The 16,310-nt window shown below is 45.3% G+C and overlaps 3 protein-coding genes and 1 long non-coding RNA gene across 7 annotated transcripts in view; 2 read left to right on the forward strand and 2 right to left on the reverse strand.

Annotated features, from left to right (window-relative positions):
* The first annotated feature begins 5 nt into the window (after positions 1 to 5).
* On the forward strand, positions 6 to 2,792 carry LOC124010391. 2 transcript variants are annotated; one of them, XR_006834428.1, is made up of 3 exons: positions 6 to 262; positions 921 to 1,047; positions 1,145 to 2,792. It is a non-coding gene; the product is annotated as an uncharacterized LOC124010391 (long non-coding RNA). The 2 variants fall into 2 exon arrangements; XR_006834427.1 differs by having other exon boundaries at positions 938 to 1,047.
* LOC124010390 (zinc finger and BTB domain-containing protein 3-like) lies at positions 1,478 to 5,774 on the reverse strand. 2 transcript variants are annotated; one of them, XM_046322786.1, is made up of 2 exons: positions 5,743 to 5,774; positions 1,478 to 4,480 (listed from the first exon to the last, which is right to left on the reverse strand). In XM_046322786.1, the coding sequence occupies exon 2, from the start codon at positions 4,476 to 4,478 to the stop codon at positions 2,655 to 2,657; it is 1,824 nt and encodes a 607-aa protein (XP_046178742.1). In that variant the 5' UTR covers positions 4,479 to 4,480; positions 5,743 to 5,774; the 3' UTR covers positions 1,478 to 2,654. The 2 variants fall into 2 exon arrangements, with proteins under 2 accessions (XP_046178742.1, XP_046178744.1); XM_046322788.1 differs by lacking the exon at positions 5,743 to 5,774 and adding an exon at positions 4,987 to 5,736.
* Positions 5,775 to 5,827: 53 nt separating this feature from the next.
* On the forward strand, positions 5,828 to 9,276 carry trpt1 (tRNA phosphotransferase 1). The gene is made up of 7 exons (XM_046322791.1): positions 5,828 to 6,192; positions 7,358 to 7,439; positions 7,597 to 7,766; positions 7,985 to 8,162; positions 8,371 to 8,427; positions 8,534 to 8,644; positions 8,754 to 9,276. Exons 1-7 carry the CDS (start codon positions 6,136 to 6,138, stop codon positions 8,774 to 8,776), a joined length of 678 nt encoding a protein of 225 aa, XP_046178747.1. The 5' UTR covers positions 5,828 to 6,135; the 3' UTR covers positions 8,777 to 9,276.
* The window catches only part of LOC124010392 (fermitin family homolog 3-like), a 14,556-nt gene continuing 5,680 nt past the window's right edge, over positions 7,435 to 16,310 (reverse strand). For both annotated transcript variants that reach the window (XM_046322790.1, XM_046322789.1), the window contains exons 5-15: positions 14,357 to 14,525; positions 14,140 to 14,242; positions 13,781 to 13,888; positions 12,171 to 12,305; positions 11,871 to 11,917; positions 11,583 to 11,707; positions 11,269 to 11,375; positions 10,914 to 11,126; positions 10,243 to 10,367; positions 9,886 to 10,027; positions 7,435 to 9,705 (exon numbers count right to left, since the gene is read on the reverse strand). In XM_046322790.1, coding sequence (XP_046178746.1) covers positions 9,526 to 9,705; positions 9,886 to 10,027; positions 10,243 to 10,367; positions 10,914 to 11,126; positions 11,269 to 11,375; positions 11,583 to 11,707; positions 11,871 to 11,917; positions 12,171 to 12,305; positions 13,781 to 13,888; positions 14,140 to 14,242; positions 14,357 to 14,525 — 1,454 coding nt within the window. In that variant the 3' untranslated portion in view covers positions 7,435 to 9,525. The remainder of the gene's footprint in view (positions 9,706 to 9,885; positions 10,028 to 10,242; positions 10,368 to 10,913; positions 11,127 to 11,268; positions 11,376 to 11,582; positions 11,708 to 11,870; positions 11,918 to 12,170; positions 12,306 to 13,780; positions 13,889 to 14,139; positions 14,243 to 14,356; positions 14,526 to 16,310) is intronic.

Raw genomic sequence — 16,310 nt, forward strand, 5'->3', positions numbered from 1 at the left:
AGATGAGGATGATGATATTGAAAGTCTTCTTGCTCCACAAGCAAAGTAAAGACAGTGTCAGCAGCAGAGAGAGGAAGAAGGGAGGAAGAGCAGGGCATAGCGCAACAGACATGTCCTCTGCAGGATGGGGGGAGGTGGTTATTGCTGAGGCTTCAGTATCTTCTGCCTCTGTGGTACAAAGCTAAGAGAATGATGGGACATCGGAGGCAAAGAGCAAGACAAACAGGAGGAGTAGGAGTCCCTGAGTCATAGGGAGGCGTTGGTGAGTCAAATCAGGAATCAGGGAGTCAAATTACAATTCACAACAACTACCTTATACACACAAGTGTAAAGGGATAAAGAATATGTACATAAAGATATATGAATGAGTGATGGTACAGAACAGCATAGGCAAAATGCAGTAGATGGTATCGAGTACAGTATATACATATGAGATGAGTAATGTAGGGTATGTAAACATATAAAAGTGGCCTTGTTTAAAGAACAAAATACTGCATAGTTTCCTAGGAACGCGAAGCGAGGCAGCCATCTCAGTCATTTCTACACAGTTTTGGCCCGTATGTTTGACACCCCTGCCATAGTAGACCTATTTACTATAGCATCTGGATTAAACACTGCGAAAATCATCACTGTCTGGCCAACATTCAAATAATCTACCATAGCAGGTTAACAACTCACAAGGAATACTGTCAGAATCTGCTCAAATCTGTCTGTAACCACTTACCAAAATCTACAAAACATTTGCCACTGGGCAACAACTCACAAAGATAGCTATAATCAATGTTTGTGCTGTGATCCCCACACTAACCAGGAAATATGATACACTTCCTTTTCCATTGTCTGCAGCTTGGACACATACTATACAACACCATGCTGCATATTTAAACTCTTCACTCACTTACAGTAATGTTATATGTTAGCTAATGTGTGTATCCAGCACAGTACAGTGAAGGTGTCCTCAGTGTTCCATAACATCACCTACGGGAACCTCAGGACTCTGATGATGGCATCGTCATGGCAATGACCTGGCCAGATCCGGCAAAAGTGGTGAGTGTGCAAAACAAGATTTTTTTTTTAAGAGGACCATTAGCATGCGTTACCATATGTGGCCCATGTGGAATAACACATGATTCATCTTTGACAGATACACATGCCAGTGGATGACTGACATGGAGGCCAAAGCAAAGATCAATGCCTTCTCTACCCTCATTTTCCTGCTGCAGCCCGAAGACTGCCTCAACACATTGGTTGAGTTCAGTAGCCATTGCTTAGCTTGTGAAAATATGAATAATGGCCAGACAATGGGTAGAATACTCCTTTTACAGTCCCTAGTGTTGTAATGGACAGTGTCTATCTTTTACAGATCCATGGGGTGAATTGTGCTTGCTGCTTCTTGTGACCTCTGTAGCTATTGTACCATGTTCTTTTTGTTGTATATTTCTGTCAACAATTCTACTCATATTATAGGCCATTGTAATTGTGTTGAAGTCATTTATTGAACAGTACTCCAATGGAAGGAAATATCTAAATATGTTGGACTGAAGAACTGTCCATGTTCTATTCACAGCAATGAAGTAGTAATAATACTCATCTAATCGTGGAAGTTGGCAACAATGGAGATTTCTATATAGAAGTATCAGACAATTATGCTATTAGTGTTGACAAAAACTGTACCCTTGACAACTGCCGATTTCTATCTAGAATATATTATAACATACAGGTAACTGCCAAAATAAAGGAAACACCAACATAAAGCATCTAAATAGTGCGTTGGACCTCCACGAGCCAGAACAGCTTCAATGCACCTCGGCATAGATTCTACAAGTGTCTGGAACTCTATTGGAGGAATGCGACACCATTCTTCCACAATAAATTCCATCTGGTGTTTTGTTGGTTGTGGTGGAAAACGCCATCTCAGGCACCGCTCCAGAATCTCCCATAAGTGTTGAATTGGGTTGATATGTGGTGACTGAGACGGCTATGGCATATGGTTTACATCTCATCAAACCATTCAGTGACCACTCACGCCTGTGGATGGGGGCATGGCCATGGTAGCCAAAATAATGGCCTGCCCAGCATTTTTATACATGACCATAAGCATGATGGGATGTTATTGCTTAATTAACTCAGGAACTACACCTGTGTGGAAGCACCTGCTTTTAATATGCTTTGTCTCTCATTTACTCATGTTTCTATATTTTGGCAGTTACCTGTAGTACAGTACACAAATTATTTTGGCACTGAGGTCATAGTAAGACATCTGGTACAGATACATGTGTAAAAGACAAAAGTCTTGAAAGTCCCATTTAAAATAGCTAAAACACCACTGGCCCCTGTCCCTCAGGAATGCAGACCCAGCTAGTTGACCAAGTGCCAGGTCTGCATATTCCCGGGCATGTGCATGTCTGGCTTGCACCACCTGTCTCACCACTAGGTCTGAAAAGACCATCCTGGTGGAGGGCAACATCTGGGCGACACGCTCTAAATCCTCCCTCAACCTGCGCACTAGATCTGGGCCTCTGGCATTTTGCAGACCATTTGGAAAGTCATTTTGAATGTATCCCAGATTGGACATGCAAGACCAGGATGTCTGGTGTTGGAAGGGGGAAGGCATAAATAATGTTTCATTCTCTTTAGTATGGAGAAGTATACAGCTAGCTGTGTGGAGGCTGGCCCTCCTCAGTGTCTCCCTTACTGCGTTTGGCTGGCAGGCTGGAGTCATGAGCCTTCCTAATGTGGCGGTACAGGTCACCTGACTGCGTGTAGCTACGGTAACAGTAGCGGCACTCGTAGGGGCGCTCGCGCGTGTGCACAATGGCGTGTCGCCTCAGGGTGTACGCGCACGAGAAAGTCTTCCCGCAGACGCTGCACGTGGGGACGTCCTCAACGTAGTTCCCCATGGAATCCTGGAAGTAGACGGGCTGGTCAGAATGTTGGCCCACAGAGGGGAAGAGGGAGGAGGGAAAAGGGGGAGCGTCAGAGGAGGTGGTGCCGGGTCCAGAGGGGGAGAGGGGGAAGGAGAGAGGCTCAGAGGGGTGGGAGTGGGTCATCTGGAGTAAGGCATGGTGGGGGTGAAAAGGGAGGAAGTGGGGGTTATTCAGTTCATCTCTGTGGTTATCATCATCAAAGTCATTCCTGTCCTCTACCTCCATCATCATCCCTCGTTCTCTCCCCTCTATTCCTCTCCTCATCACCACTCCTTCCATCTCCTCAAACTCCTCATCTGAGATCACTATGGCTTCCACCTTTACCTTCACCCCATCCTCCTGCTCCACTTCTCCTCTCCCTGACAGGGGCTCCTCCACTCCCACAGTCCCCATGTTAGAGTGTTCACTCACCTCCCTGCTCTCCCTCTCTGACCCCCCATGCTGCAGCCCTTCAGGCCTGGACAGGGTCGAGGTTTGGCCCTGATGGGTTACAAGGTTCAGGTTGGGAGGTGAGTTGAGGTGTAGTGACAGTGAATGCTGTATTCTAATCTGAGGGTGTGTGTTGATACTGAGACCATGCTGCTGGCATTGCATGCCTGGTGTGATGACTATGCTCTTGTTGTCAGAGACAGGGTTATGGCTGTCATGTTCTGGACTGGAGGAGCTGCTGTGGTCAGACTGGGTCAGTATCCCCACCACGGAGCTGGAGCCATCAGTCTGGGTCACAGGTACCATTGGTGATGCCGCTGATGAAGAGGGCTGGCGCTGGTGGCTACTGTGACTGTATGACTCTGTGGAGCTGCAGGGGCTGCAGAGGGCCGAGCCTCCCTGACCCTCTCCCTGACTCAGACCCCCCAGTCGGAGAGAGGGACCGGAGGAGAGGGTAACCAGCTCACCCACATGAGTAAGAGCGTGGTCCATGCCAGGCTGGGTGGTGTCGGCCATGTCCGGACTCAGAGGAGCGTGCGCCGGAACCTCCACTCTCCTCTCTGACCTTGTAGAAGAGCCCAACTGGCTTCTCTGCAACACCATTGATGCAGACCGAGACACTGACATTGCCACAGCCACCGCTTTGGCAGCTCCTGTTGCCATGCCAACCCCGGGTCCACTACCGCCCACTGCTGCCACTCCACTCTCCTCCGGGCGAGTGCTGTCTGCCTCAGCCGGTGGTGGTCGGTGCTGTAACCGTCTCTTACACACCCGGACGACCTCGTTCATGTGGAGGAAGCTCGCCGCCGCCAGCACGTCCTCTGCTGGGGGAGGGGCCTCCAACCTCAGCACGCCTTCGTACATGAAGTCTAACAACAGACCAAACGCCGCTGCTGTCACGATATCCCCGTCCAGCGTGACTGAGCTGGCCCCGCCAGCACCAGCGGACCCAGGGGGATCGGAGTAGAACATGTGGAAGAATGGAGAGCAGGAGGCCAGGACAGCCCGGTGGGCCAGGAAACGGGAGGAACCCACGAGGACGGTGCAGTCGCACAGGAACCTACGCTGACGCTGAGAACGCAGACCTGACAGAAGCTGCAGGGAGTGTTGGGGGAACTCCATGTCTGTGGAGAGAGAGAAAGGGGAGGGGGACATAGGAAGGAGAGAAGGAAGAGAGAGAGGAGAATGAGTTACAAGGGAGTCTGATGGATAGGATGACATGTAAGAAACAATGAACCAGTGAAGCACCTACTGAAGTGTTAGTGTGCTCCCTCACATGGGGCGGCAAGGTAGCCTAGTGGTTAGAGCGTTGGACTAGTAACTGGAAGGTTGCAAGTTCAAATCCCCGAGCTGACAAGGTACAAATCTGTTGTTTTGCCCCTGAACAGGCAGTTAACCCACTGTTCCTAGGCCATCATTGAAAATAAAAATGTGTTCTTCACTGACTTGCCTAGTTAAATAAAGGTAAACATTTATTTATTTCTTAAATCAATATACTTCAGAGAACTCTGATTGGACTCGCCACCCTTGTCTAAACATCAGACTTGCCATGGATTATCAGTCTGACTGAAGTCGCCCTAGAAAAGATGCAGTAGTCTCTACAGGCCAATAAAATGAAATGTACACTTACTCTACCGGTTGTACATGCTGTTGGTCCTTTTGTCGGTAAGAGGTGGAGGCAGGGTATCCACAAGAAAGGATTGTTTACCCAATTTTGCGACACCGGTAGGTTGTCAATTGTATTTTCAATCTCTTCACGTATGGGATGTGATGCACAATATGTCAACAATAGCAGAATGTAACCGAACATAGTCGACCAAAGCACGTGTCCTTGCAATCAGCTGTGTGGTTCGGTTAGGCTCAGCCATAATCACTATTCAAAATAAAAACCGGAAATACCAACCATATACAGAACGTTGAGCCTAACGTTATATGTTAGAGACGAGTGTATAAGTATTAAACTCTTAGTCGTCAGGCATTGGTTGTATGCTTGGTGAAGGCAAGAAACCCCTCATGCTTCTCTTCCCAACAAGCGCTGCAGGCAAGACATAACGATCAGTCATTTTCGATAGCTACACACCAAGCACTGTTGTTCATAACCAGAACACATTACAGGTTCTTAGTAGCGAGTAAGTGCGCGATAAACATGAGTGATTCATGTATTTGAATGTTTACAGCTGTTTTGATGCTAGCTGGCCCAATGTTAGCCAGCTAACTGTTAGCTTGCTGACACTGAATTATGAAAATATTAGCCCGTACATCTCTAAATAAACATGTTTCATATCACTTCATAAAGGCTTTATAGGGACATGTACCAAAATGTAGTTAGAAACATGATTGTTATATTTCACTCAATCATTGGCCAGCTGCTACAATATATTCTTACCTGCTAAAGACGTAGCCTCTATCCTGGCAATATTGACACAAAACAAAGAGATAAAGTAACTTACTGCCACCTACTGGTTGGAGTCTGAACAAAGTGGAAGTGGAATGTGCCTGCTTGTTTACATTTCGTTCTGTTTTTACCATATATGTAAATGTGTATTTTGCCAGTGAGTTGTACGACCACAGTTGTTGATTGTGCTTACTTGCGAACATTCAACATTGCGCTTTGAATGTGCGAACATATTTTTAGTACGCATGGCAATTGGCATGTTTAGTAGGCATGTCGGGCACCATACCATTTCAATCATTGTGGTAGCTTGCCTTGCTGTGTAGCCTACTGTAATGAGAGTTGAGAGAGATCCATTCCACGTTAAACCGACAGAAATAACTGTAAATGGACCGTGGAGGAAGAGGACGTGGAGGAAGGGGGAGGCGAGGTAATCGTGTAGAGGTAAGAGGATAGAGACAGATATTAGTCCCGTTTGGGCTGTACCCTATTTCTATATATTGCATTATTCCTTCTCCAATTATATTATAGCTAGTAGCAGGGTACTGGAAAGCATCTGGAGATATTGTTTTCCCTACAGGTTATAGAAAGTGCAGAAGCTCTGAGTCAGACCCCTGGCCTAACTACAGGTTATGGAAAATGAGCTGTTTTAGTTTTTCTCCAGTAGGTTCCCTGAAGGAGAAGAAATAGAAGTGGAAGTTAAATATAATAAAACAACAACACTATAGTAAATAGGTCTACTATAGCAGGGGTGTCAAACATACGGGCCAAAACTGTGTAGAAATGACAATGAACTTGATTTCCGGCGCCGACAGAGATGGCCGCCTCACTTCGCGTTCCTAGGAAACTATGCAGTATTTTGTTCTTTAAACAAGGCCACTTTTATATGTTTACATACCCCACATTACTCATCTCATATGTATATACTGTACTCGATACCATCTACTGCATCTTGCCTATGCCGTTCTGTACCATCACTCATTCATATATCTTTATGTACATATTCTTTATCCCTTTACACTTGTGTGTGTATAAGGTAGTTGTGAATTGTTAGGTTAGATTACTTGTTGGTTATTACTGCATTCTCGGAACTAGAATCACAAGCATTTCGCTACACTCGCATTAACATCTGCTAACCATGTGTATGTGACCAATAACATTTAATTTGATTTGAACTTATATTGATTGATACAGTTTCTTGACTGTCCAGTTTCTTGACTGTCCAGCTCGCTAATAATCACTGTGCACAGTCAATGGACATATATTGATACAGTTTCTTGACTGTCCAGCTCGCTAAGGCACATTGAAAATTTAAAAAACTATGGATATATTTGATTTGAATGAGTTCGACACCCCTTTACTACAGTAATGTACGCGTAAATACTACAGTATACTACAATCCTCAAAAACACTACAGTCATCACTATAGTATATACCAAAGTTTTATTTTACTGGAGTATTTATACAGTAATTGCTACAGTATACACTACAGTATTGTTGGACTAAAGTCTGCAAAAACACTACAGTGAATACTATAGTATTTACCATACTATACTGTAGTATTTTTTTTTACGTGGGTCACAACCTGTGTGCATGTGTTGCCTTTCAGGACAAGGATGTCCGCCTCTCCAAGTCTTTGTCCTTTGCCCTGCGCCATGGAGCCAATCAAATGGGACTTCACATGAATCCTGGTATAAAAGCAGTTTATTTGGCTGCATTTTGTCCATCTAATAAAAGTGACCACTGTACCAGCATTTCATATTGCTGCATAAATAACATGATGTGTAATCTACAATCTGTACTCCTCATTTAGGTCTGAATAATAATGCTGTCCCTCATTGTCCCTAGATGGCTTCCTATTTGTGGAGGACCTACTGGCTCATGCACAGTTCCACGCCTTCTCATTGGAGGATGTGGAGAGAGTTGTGGCCACCAATGACAAGCAGCGATTCAAGCTCCGCCCTCACCCTGAGGACGGACGGCTGCAGATCCGAGCCAATCAGGGACACTCTGTGCAGGTAGGAAAAGTATCTAGGGCACCCTATTTCCAATATAGTTCACTTATTTTGGCCAGAGCTCAGCCCACTTAGGGTCAAGACTTGTGCACTATAGAGAATAGGGTGCCATTTCTGACGCATCCCTAGGTGGAGCATGACGGGGTCATAAACAATGGCTAAACAGTGCCAGGTCTAGTGTCAGTAGTAAGGGTCTGCTGTGTGTCTGTCTGTCTGGGCAGGTGTGTGATCTGGACCTGGAGGCTATACAGCCTGGTTCTCCTGATTGTCCCAGGGAGGGAATCCATGGCTCCTATCTCCGCCTCTGGCCCTCCATCCGCTCCGAGGGCCTCAGCCGCATGAACAGAACACACATACACCTGGCCCTGGGCCTACCGGGGGAGGACGGGGTCATCAGCGGTAAGGGAGATAGGGGAGAAAGCTGTGAAAGTATTTTGGCTGAAATACTCCTGGATCATAGCCTACTCCTGGATTTAAAAGCATGTTCAATAAAGGATTTCCTAAAGTGCTTTTAGTCCCTGAATTGGCTTAATCTGGGTCTGGGTAACTTCTCATAGAGCCTGTCATAGATGGGCTTCGTTTTGATGTCTGTATCTTTTTGCTCCAGGCATGAGGAGAGACTGTGACTTGGCCATATTCATTGACGTCCCCAAAGCATTGTCTGGTAAGCTCAACCGAGGTCATTTACAGTAGCAGAGTGCTGCCATTGTAGTGCTCTCATGTCTAAATGCAGGAGTATTTTCCTTTGTGTGTTTTTGTTTCTTCTGCAGAGGGTATCCAGTTCTTCTGGTCGGAGAACGGTGTATTGCTGACACCTGGGGACACTGAGGGGAAACTACTTCCCCGATACTTCAGCCATGCTCTAAAACTAAGACCCACACGTGAGTACCTCACACACGACACACACTCATGAAGAGAATGATGTTAGATGGGAGGGATGGATAGAGAGGGATGTGAATATTGACAAATTATAGAAATCTTCTGTTTCAGAGAGTATTCTGCCACTGGAGTAGGTGAAGAGGGTTATCTGTGCTTTGGAGGTGAAGACTTGGCTGAATTTGTCACCAGACGGCTGTTGATTTCCAGTTCTGTCTAGACTGTTTCCATGGTAACCAATACTGTTCGAGACCAGAACCCTGAAGACTCTGGGTGAATAAGACTGAGACTGAAAACACCCTCAACAACAGCTCAACAACAGCTCTAATACCATACAGGACACAGTACAGGCACAGAGACTGACTGGTATTCCTGATAATATTGTCACATGACAAAGATACAGAGGATGCTATCAGATGGGAACCAGCAGGCACAAGCTGTGGGTTTGCCAACGGACAGTCTCAACTGCTCCACAGAGACACACACACTGCCTGCGGCTTCATGTGCCGTTAGTCACATTTCAGGAAACTCTGCCACCATACTCTTAAGGACACAAACATCAAGCCAAATGCCTCATCTGGAAATTAAAACACCTGTCACTGTTTTATATATGTCAATAAACATATTTAATTCTGGATTTCAGAATTGACAATTCTTTACATTGTTAATCATTTTCTATTAGTCTATATTCATGGGTCAACTCTTCCTTGATTTATTGAACAAGCAACTGCATGTCTTCCCAGGGTGGACTGGTTGTCATTTCTCTTCAAGGCTGCTGCAGGCGCACCCTTAAACACTCAAACTGTCCACTGGTGTATCTGCTGTATAGATTGCTCCTTGGGCTATAGCTGCTGTATATTACTGGGAGGAGTGGGGGTTGAGGGTGTCACAGAGCTTCGTGGCCCCCTGTCAGCTTGTGGAAGAGCTCTTCGTTGAGCGTGTCACTCTGCTCGCGGCTGCGTGTTGACATGAAGATGTAGCCTCCAATGAACTCATGGACGATCTTACAGTCAGCCGTCACACAACTGAACGCCATGTTCACGTTCCCATCAAACTCTATCGCCACCTGAGAGTTCGTAACACACACGCACACACCCAGAAAAGATGAGAAAATGCTAAATGGCCATAAAAAAGGGTAACAGAGACCGTGTTCAGTGTGTATTTGGCGATGTAGATTACTAAAGAAGATTATGTGCAGAAAATGTTGAACATTTTGATTGATTGTTTGATTGACGAGTCAGGTCACCTGTCGTATGTCCCAGTTGACGTTCCACTGCCTCATGTTGTTGTAGCGCCAGGTCTTGACCACGTCTCCCACCCCCAAGTCGATACGGATCAGACGGTTGGGGGCGATGCCCAGCACCTCATCCTTCCTGCTGCCCTTGAACCTAAACGGGTCAGAGACCAGCCACTAGATGCAACTTCACCACAACAATATATCAGTAGACCAGCCCTTAGCCTCTCACTAATCTTTGGTGATAGACTTTACATAAATGTCAATTGAGGTATCTGCCTAGCTAGTGCACGCAATATTTGGTTCTAGGTACCGAGACTAGCCTCGCTGTGAAACATGTAATACACTGGTTTGCCAGATCCTCCTTACCTCACCACCACGAAGGAAATTCCAAAGTCTGGCAGGGCCTGCCAGATCTGGAGGAAGCGGAGGAGGGCGTCGGTCAGGGAGAGCTGAGCCACGTTCTGATATGCCTCCAGGATACGAGGGGTCAACTGGGCATGGCCAGAGAGGGAGAGGGTCAAGGTTATATTATGTGGGGTTAGAGGGAGGTATAATGGTCTTTCAAGTGACTCAACTGAGTTGTACTGTGTTTGATATACAGGTACCTGCCAAAATAAAGGAAACACTTGTAAATTAAGGTTCTGGCGGCTCTCATGGTGTGGGTTGTATTTTCTTGGCAAGGTAAACACCAATAAAACTATGTAAGCCATATGCCATAGCCGTTTCAGTCACAAGATCTTAACCCAATTAAACACTTATGGGAGAATCTGGAGGGGCGCCTGAGACAATATTTTCCACCATCAACAAAACACATACTAATGGGATTTCTTATGGAAGAATGGTGTCACATCCCTCCAATAGATCTCCAGACACTTGTAGAATCTATGCCAAGGTGCATTGAAGCTGTTCTGGCCAAACGCCCTATTAAGACACTTTATGTTTCCTTTATTTTGTCAGTTACCTGTGTATCATGATGTAGTTCAACGGGGTTTATTATTGGTACACACATGATGAAGATGTTCATCACTACTTGTTACCTGTTTGACCTTGTACTTCTTGCTGTAGCGTGGAGAGACCAGGCTGTGTGTGTTGATGCTCATGCTGTCATCGGTGTGTGTGTTGGGGTTGGTCTGCTGCATGGCCAGGAAGGAGAGGATGCTCTGGACCTCGCTCTGGAACAACCTGTCTGCCAGACTCTTCCCTTTAGAGGCCAGATGACAGGCTGCCATCCACCTGGAATACTGCTCCTCCTGGAGAGAGAAAGCGAGCGAGCGAAAGATAAACAGAGCGACGTATACTTCAATCATGGGCAAGATCTTAGACCTTATCGTGGATCTTAGATTGTACGAAATGTACTACTCATGTATCTGGCAGTGTATGTGTGTAACCCACATTTTCACAGCGCAGGTAGACCTCGTTCATGCCCTCCGGAGCTGGAATCAGAAGTTTGATGCAGAACTTCTGTCCAGCGACGTTCACATCAGGAGCAGCCTCACAGCCTGAAAAAGATGAAAGGTAATTTTACTGTTTGTATAATAAGGTGAAAGAGACAAAATAAATTGGATTTAAGGGAGAATCTCAATTGCATTTCCTTGATTCCTTCTCCGACCTTCTCATCCAATGGGTTTTGAGAACGAGGCCAGGAGAGAGGATGCAAGAAATCAAGGAAATGCAATTGAGATTCTCCCTCCGTGTCTGCTTCTTACCTTTCAGGTTGATCTGTTGAATGGGTTCTCCCAGGCTCTCCTCTTTGCTCTTATAGTAGGAGATGGAGGCATCCTTAAACTTGAACCAGTACTGCTTGTATCCCTTCAGAGTCAACCTCTTGGGCCTGATACAGAAGTACACTTATTACTGTTATTATGCTTCAGATGCTGTGGGTGTGGGTATGCTGATTGTGCGTGTTTGTGTGTGTAATTTGGTGTGTTCCATTGTAAATCTAGAGTACGTAATTGAGGAATCAGAATTGTTTTCACATAAATGTCGGCTCTTACCGGAATATCTTCAAATAATCATTGAGCTCTGGGGCAGTCAGGTTCTCCTATGTTGAAGACAAAGTAAGATGCTAATGATTCCATGTCTGACTTTTCAAATATGCATGGGAAATCATTCTGGCATCTTGTTCCCGTGTGTGGATAAAATCTTATGTCATTCTACTGAGGCTACTTTATTTATCTAAAGTCAAATACATAACTGAAATACATATTCACAAACACATATATTTTGACTTCACAATGCAATATGTTGTGGGACATGTTTCTGTCAGGTGGAATAAAGAGTCATAATGTTCTGACTAGCATGTCTTGGGGGCTGCTTTCTGCCCCATCCAGCTTGACCTCCAGACCCTGTAGGGCTGAGTCCAGGTCATCCATGGCTGGACTGGAGGTCATCGTCTGGGGCTCCGACAGGGACAGCTTGTTGATGTGGTACTGGGGGGGGAATTGAAGATGACAAGAGAGAGGTAGTCAAAGTTATACTTACAGCACATTAGAAATGGGACAACACAGGCCAGTTGCATGTCAGTACATGATTGTGGTGATGTTACAGTACATTACAGCCTTATTCTAAAATGTAATTAATTGTTTTTTCATCATCAAGCTACACACAATACCCCATAATGACCAAGCAAAAACATGTTTTTAGAAATGTTTGCAAATTTCCACATAAAATACAGGGACACCTGCATTTGGGGAGTTTCTCCCATTCCTCTCTGCAGATCCTCTCAAGCTCTGTCAAGTTGGATGGGGGCGTTGCTGTACAGCTATTTTCAGGTCTCTTCAGAGATGTTCGATCGGGTTCAAGTCTGGGCTCTGGCTGGGCCATTCAAGGACATTCAGAAGCAACTCCTGCGTTGTCTTGGCTGTGTGCTTAGGGTTGTTGACATGTTGGAAGGTTAACCTTCGCCCCAGTCTGAGGTCCTGAGCGCTCTGGAGCAGGTTTTCATCAAGGATCTCTCTATATTTTGTTCTGTTAATCCAGGTTTCCTCCAGACGTGACACTTGGCATTCAGGCCAAAGAGTTCCATCTTGGTTTCATCAGACCAGAGAATCTTGTTTCTCAAGGTCTAAGAGTCCTTAGGTGCCTTTTTGGCAAACTCCAAGCAGGCTGTCATGTGCCTTTTACTGAGGAGTTGCTTCAGTCTGGACACTCTACCGTAAAGGCCTGATTGGTGGAGTGCTACAGAGATGGTTGTCTTTCTGGAAGGTTCTCCCGTCTCCACAGAGGAACTCTAGAGCTCTGTCAGAGTGGCCATCGGGTTCCTGTTCACCTCCCTGACGAAGGCCCTTCTCCTCCGATTGCTCTGTTTGGCTGGGCAGCCAGCTCTAGGTAGAGTCTTGCTGGTTCCAAACTTATTCCATTTAAGAATGATGGAGGCCATTGTGTTCTTGGCGATCTTCAATGCTGCAGCCATTTTTTGGTGCTCTTCCCCAGGTCTGTGCCTCGACACAATCCTGTCTCAAAGCTCTACAGACAATTCCTTCAACCTCTTTGCTTGGTCTTTGCAATCAGTTGCGTTTACCACAGGTGGACTTTAATCAAGTTGTAGAAACATCTCAAGGATGATTAATGGAAACTGGATGCAGCTGAGCTCAATTTCGAGTCTCATAGAGAAGTGTCTGAATACTTATGGAAATAGAGAATTTCAGTTTTTATATTTAATAAATTCGCAGAAATTTAGAAAAACATGGTTTTGCTTTGTCATTTTGGGATATTGTGTGTTGAATGATGAGGATTTTTATTTATTTAATCAATTTTAGAATAAGACTGTAACGTAACAAAATGTGGAAAAAGTCAAGGGGGTATCTCATTTTGACAGTTGATGCTCTCTTTTGGGGATTCAGGATGGTTGGGGTTCAGGTATTAGCATGAAGACACATGTCTAGGAAGTATCCATCCTGTGTACCTGTATAGCTCCAAACAGCAGCATCTCCTCCTCAGTACAGTCTATGTTCTCCAGTAGGATGGCCCAGCGAGCTTGCTCATACATCTGGGTCAGGCGCACCACATCATACTGAGAGGGAGGTAGGGAGGGGGAGAGGTGAGGGGCAGAGAGAAAAGTGAGGAGGCAGAGAAAGAGGGAGAGAAAGGGGAGAGAGAAGAAAGAGTGAGAAAAAGAAACGAGAGGTCAGACAAGAAGACAGAAGTGAGGCAGTGAAACCCAGATGGTCAGATTCGAGAGTAGAGTTCACACTTCTATTTCCAATCCAACTATCACTTTTCATTCTCTATATCACTCACTCACACGCATAGAAACACACGCACCTTGGGCTCCAGGTCATGGAAGCAGTAGTATTTGAAGCGCAGCCAGAGCCTGTCATTCTCCTGAACTCCCTGCTGCATCAGTGAACGAGAAGAGTCCAGCCACCTGAGAGAGATAGGAGAAATTAGTTAGAACGAAAGGCGACTACAGAGAGAAGTGGAGATAGAGACAGAGAAAACGTGTGTGTGTGTGTGTGTATGTCTGTGTCTGTATGTCTACCTGCTGTGGATGTGGGCCTTGTCTACCACACTGGCGGGGCGGTACAGCTTAGCGATGGCCTCTGGGGCAGGAGCAGGCTGGGAGACTGACAGCATCTTGTACACCTTCTCAGTCTGAAGGGAGTCAGTGAAATGGGCAGGCATTCCATTATACAAGCATGGGCGGGACACTGGGTAGGAAGGGAAACAGGCCAGGGTCAATATTGGCTACAATAACAAATATATCTAGACCCTACTACTATTACGACTGCTACTACAACTGCTGCTACTATTACTACTACTACACTTACTACTACTACTAATACTAGTACTACTACTACTACAGCAACTACTACTGCTACAACTACTGCTACTGCTGCGACTGCTACTTCTGCTACTACTGCTACTACCAATACTACTGCTACCAATACTACGGCTACTACGGCTACTTCTAACACTACTACTGCTGCTGATACTACTGCTAAAACTACTACTGCTACTACTACTGCTGCTAGTGTAACGGATGTGAAACGGCTAGCTTAGTTAGCGGTGCGCGCTAAATAGCGTTTCAATCGGTTACGTCACTTGCTCTGAGACCTTGAAGTAGTAGTTGCCCTTGCTCTGCAAGGGCCGCGGCTTTTGTGGAGCGATGGGTAACGATGCTTCGTGGGTGACTGTTGTTGATGTGTGCAGAAGGTCCCTGGTTCGCGCCCGGGTATGGGCGAGGGGACGGTTTAAAATTATACTGTTACACTACTACTACTGTTTCTACCACTACTACCACTACTACTGCTGCTGCTACTACTGCTACTACTTCTAAAACTACTACTGCTTCTACTACTGCTAATACTACTTCTGCTGTTACTACTGCTAGTAATACTACTACCACTGCTACAACTACTGCTACTCGTGCTACTACTACTACTACTACTACTATGGCTACGACTACAGCTACTACTACTGCTACAATTACTACTATTACTGCTACTTCTGCTACTACTGCTACTACCAATACTACTGCTACCAAAAGCACTACTACTACTTTCAAGACTACCACTGCTACTTCTAGTTATGCTACTACTATTACTACTGCTGCTGCTACTACTACTACCAACACAACTATTGCTGCTACTACTACTACTGCTGCTACTCCTGCTACTACTACTACTACATCTAATACCACTACTACGGCTACTTCTACTACTACTGCTGCTGATACTACTACTGCTACTACTGCTAAAACAACTACTACTACTACTACTACTGCTGCTATTACTATTGCTTCTACCACTGTTACTACTAATACTACTGCTACTGCTACTACTACTACTGCTACTAATGCTACTACTACTACTACTGCTACTCGTACTAGTACTATTACTATTGATGCTTCTACCACTGCTACTACAACTACTACTACTACTACTGCTACTTATGCTACTACTGCTACTACCAATACTACTGCTACCAACAGTACTACTACTACTTTTATGACTCCCACTGCTACTACTACTACTACCACAACTATTGCTGCTGCTACTACTACTACTATTGCTGCTACTTCTACTACTACTACTACTACTATGACTACTTCTACCACTACTACTGCTGATACTACTGCTAAAACTACTACTGCTACTACTACTGCTGCTACTACTACTGTTTCTACCACTACTAATGCTGCTACTACTGCTACTACTGCTACTACTGCTAAAACGATTACTGCTAAAACTACTACTGCTAATACTACTTCTGCTGTTACTCCTGCTAGTAATACTACTACTACTACGACTACTGCTACTACTGATACTTGTGCTACTACTACTGCTACTACTACTACTGCTACTACTACTACTGCTACTACTGCTACTACTACTGCTACTACTACTACTAGTACTAGTACTAAGGCTACGACTACGGCTACTACTACTGCTACAATTACTACTATTACTGCTACTTCTGCTACTACTGCTACT

The sequence above is a fragment of the Oncorhynchus gorbuscha genome, linkage group LG23, assembly GCF_021184085.1.
Source record: "Oncorhynchus gorbuscha isolate QuinsamMale2020 ecotype Even-year linkage group LG23, OgorEven_v1.0, whole genome shotgun sequence".
Classification (NCBI taxonomy): domain Eukaryota; kingdom Metazoa; phylum Chordata; class Actinopteri; order Salmoniformes; family Salmonidae; genus Oncorhynchus; species Oncorhynchus gorbuscha.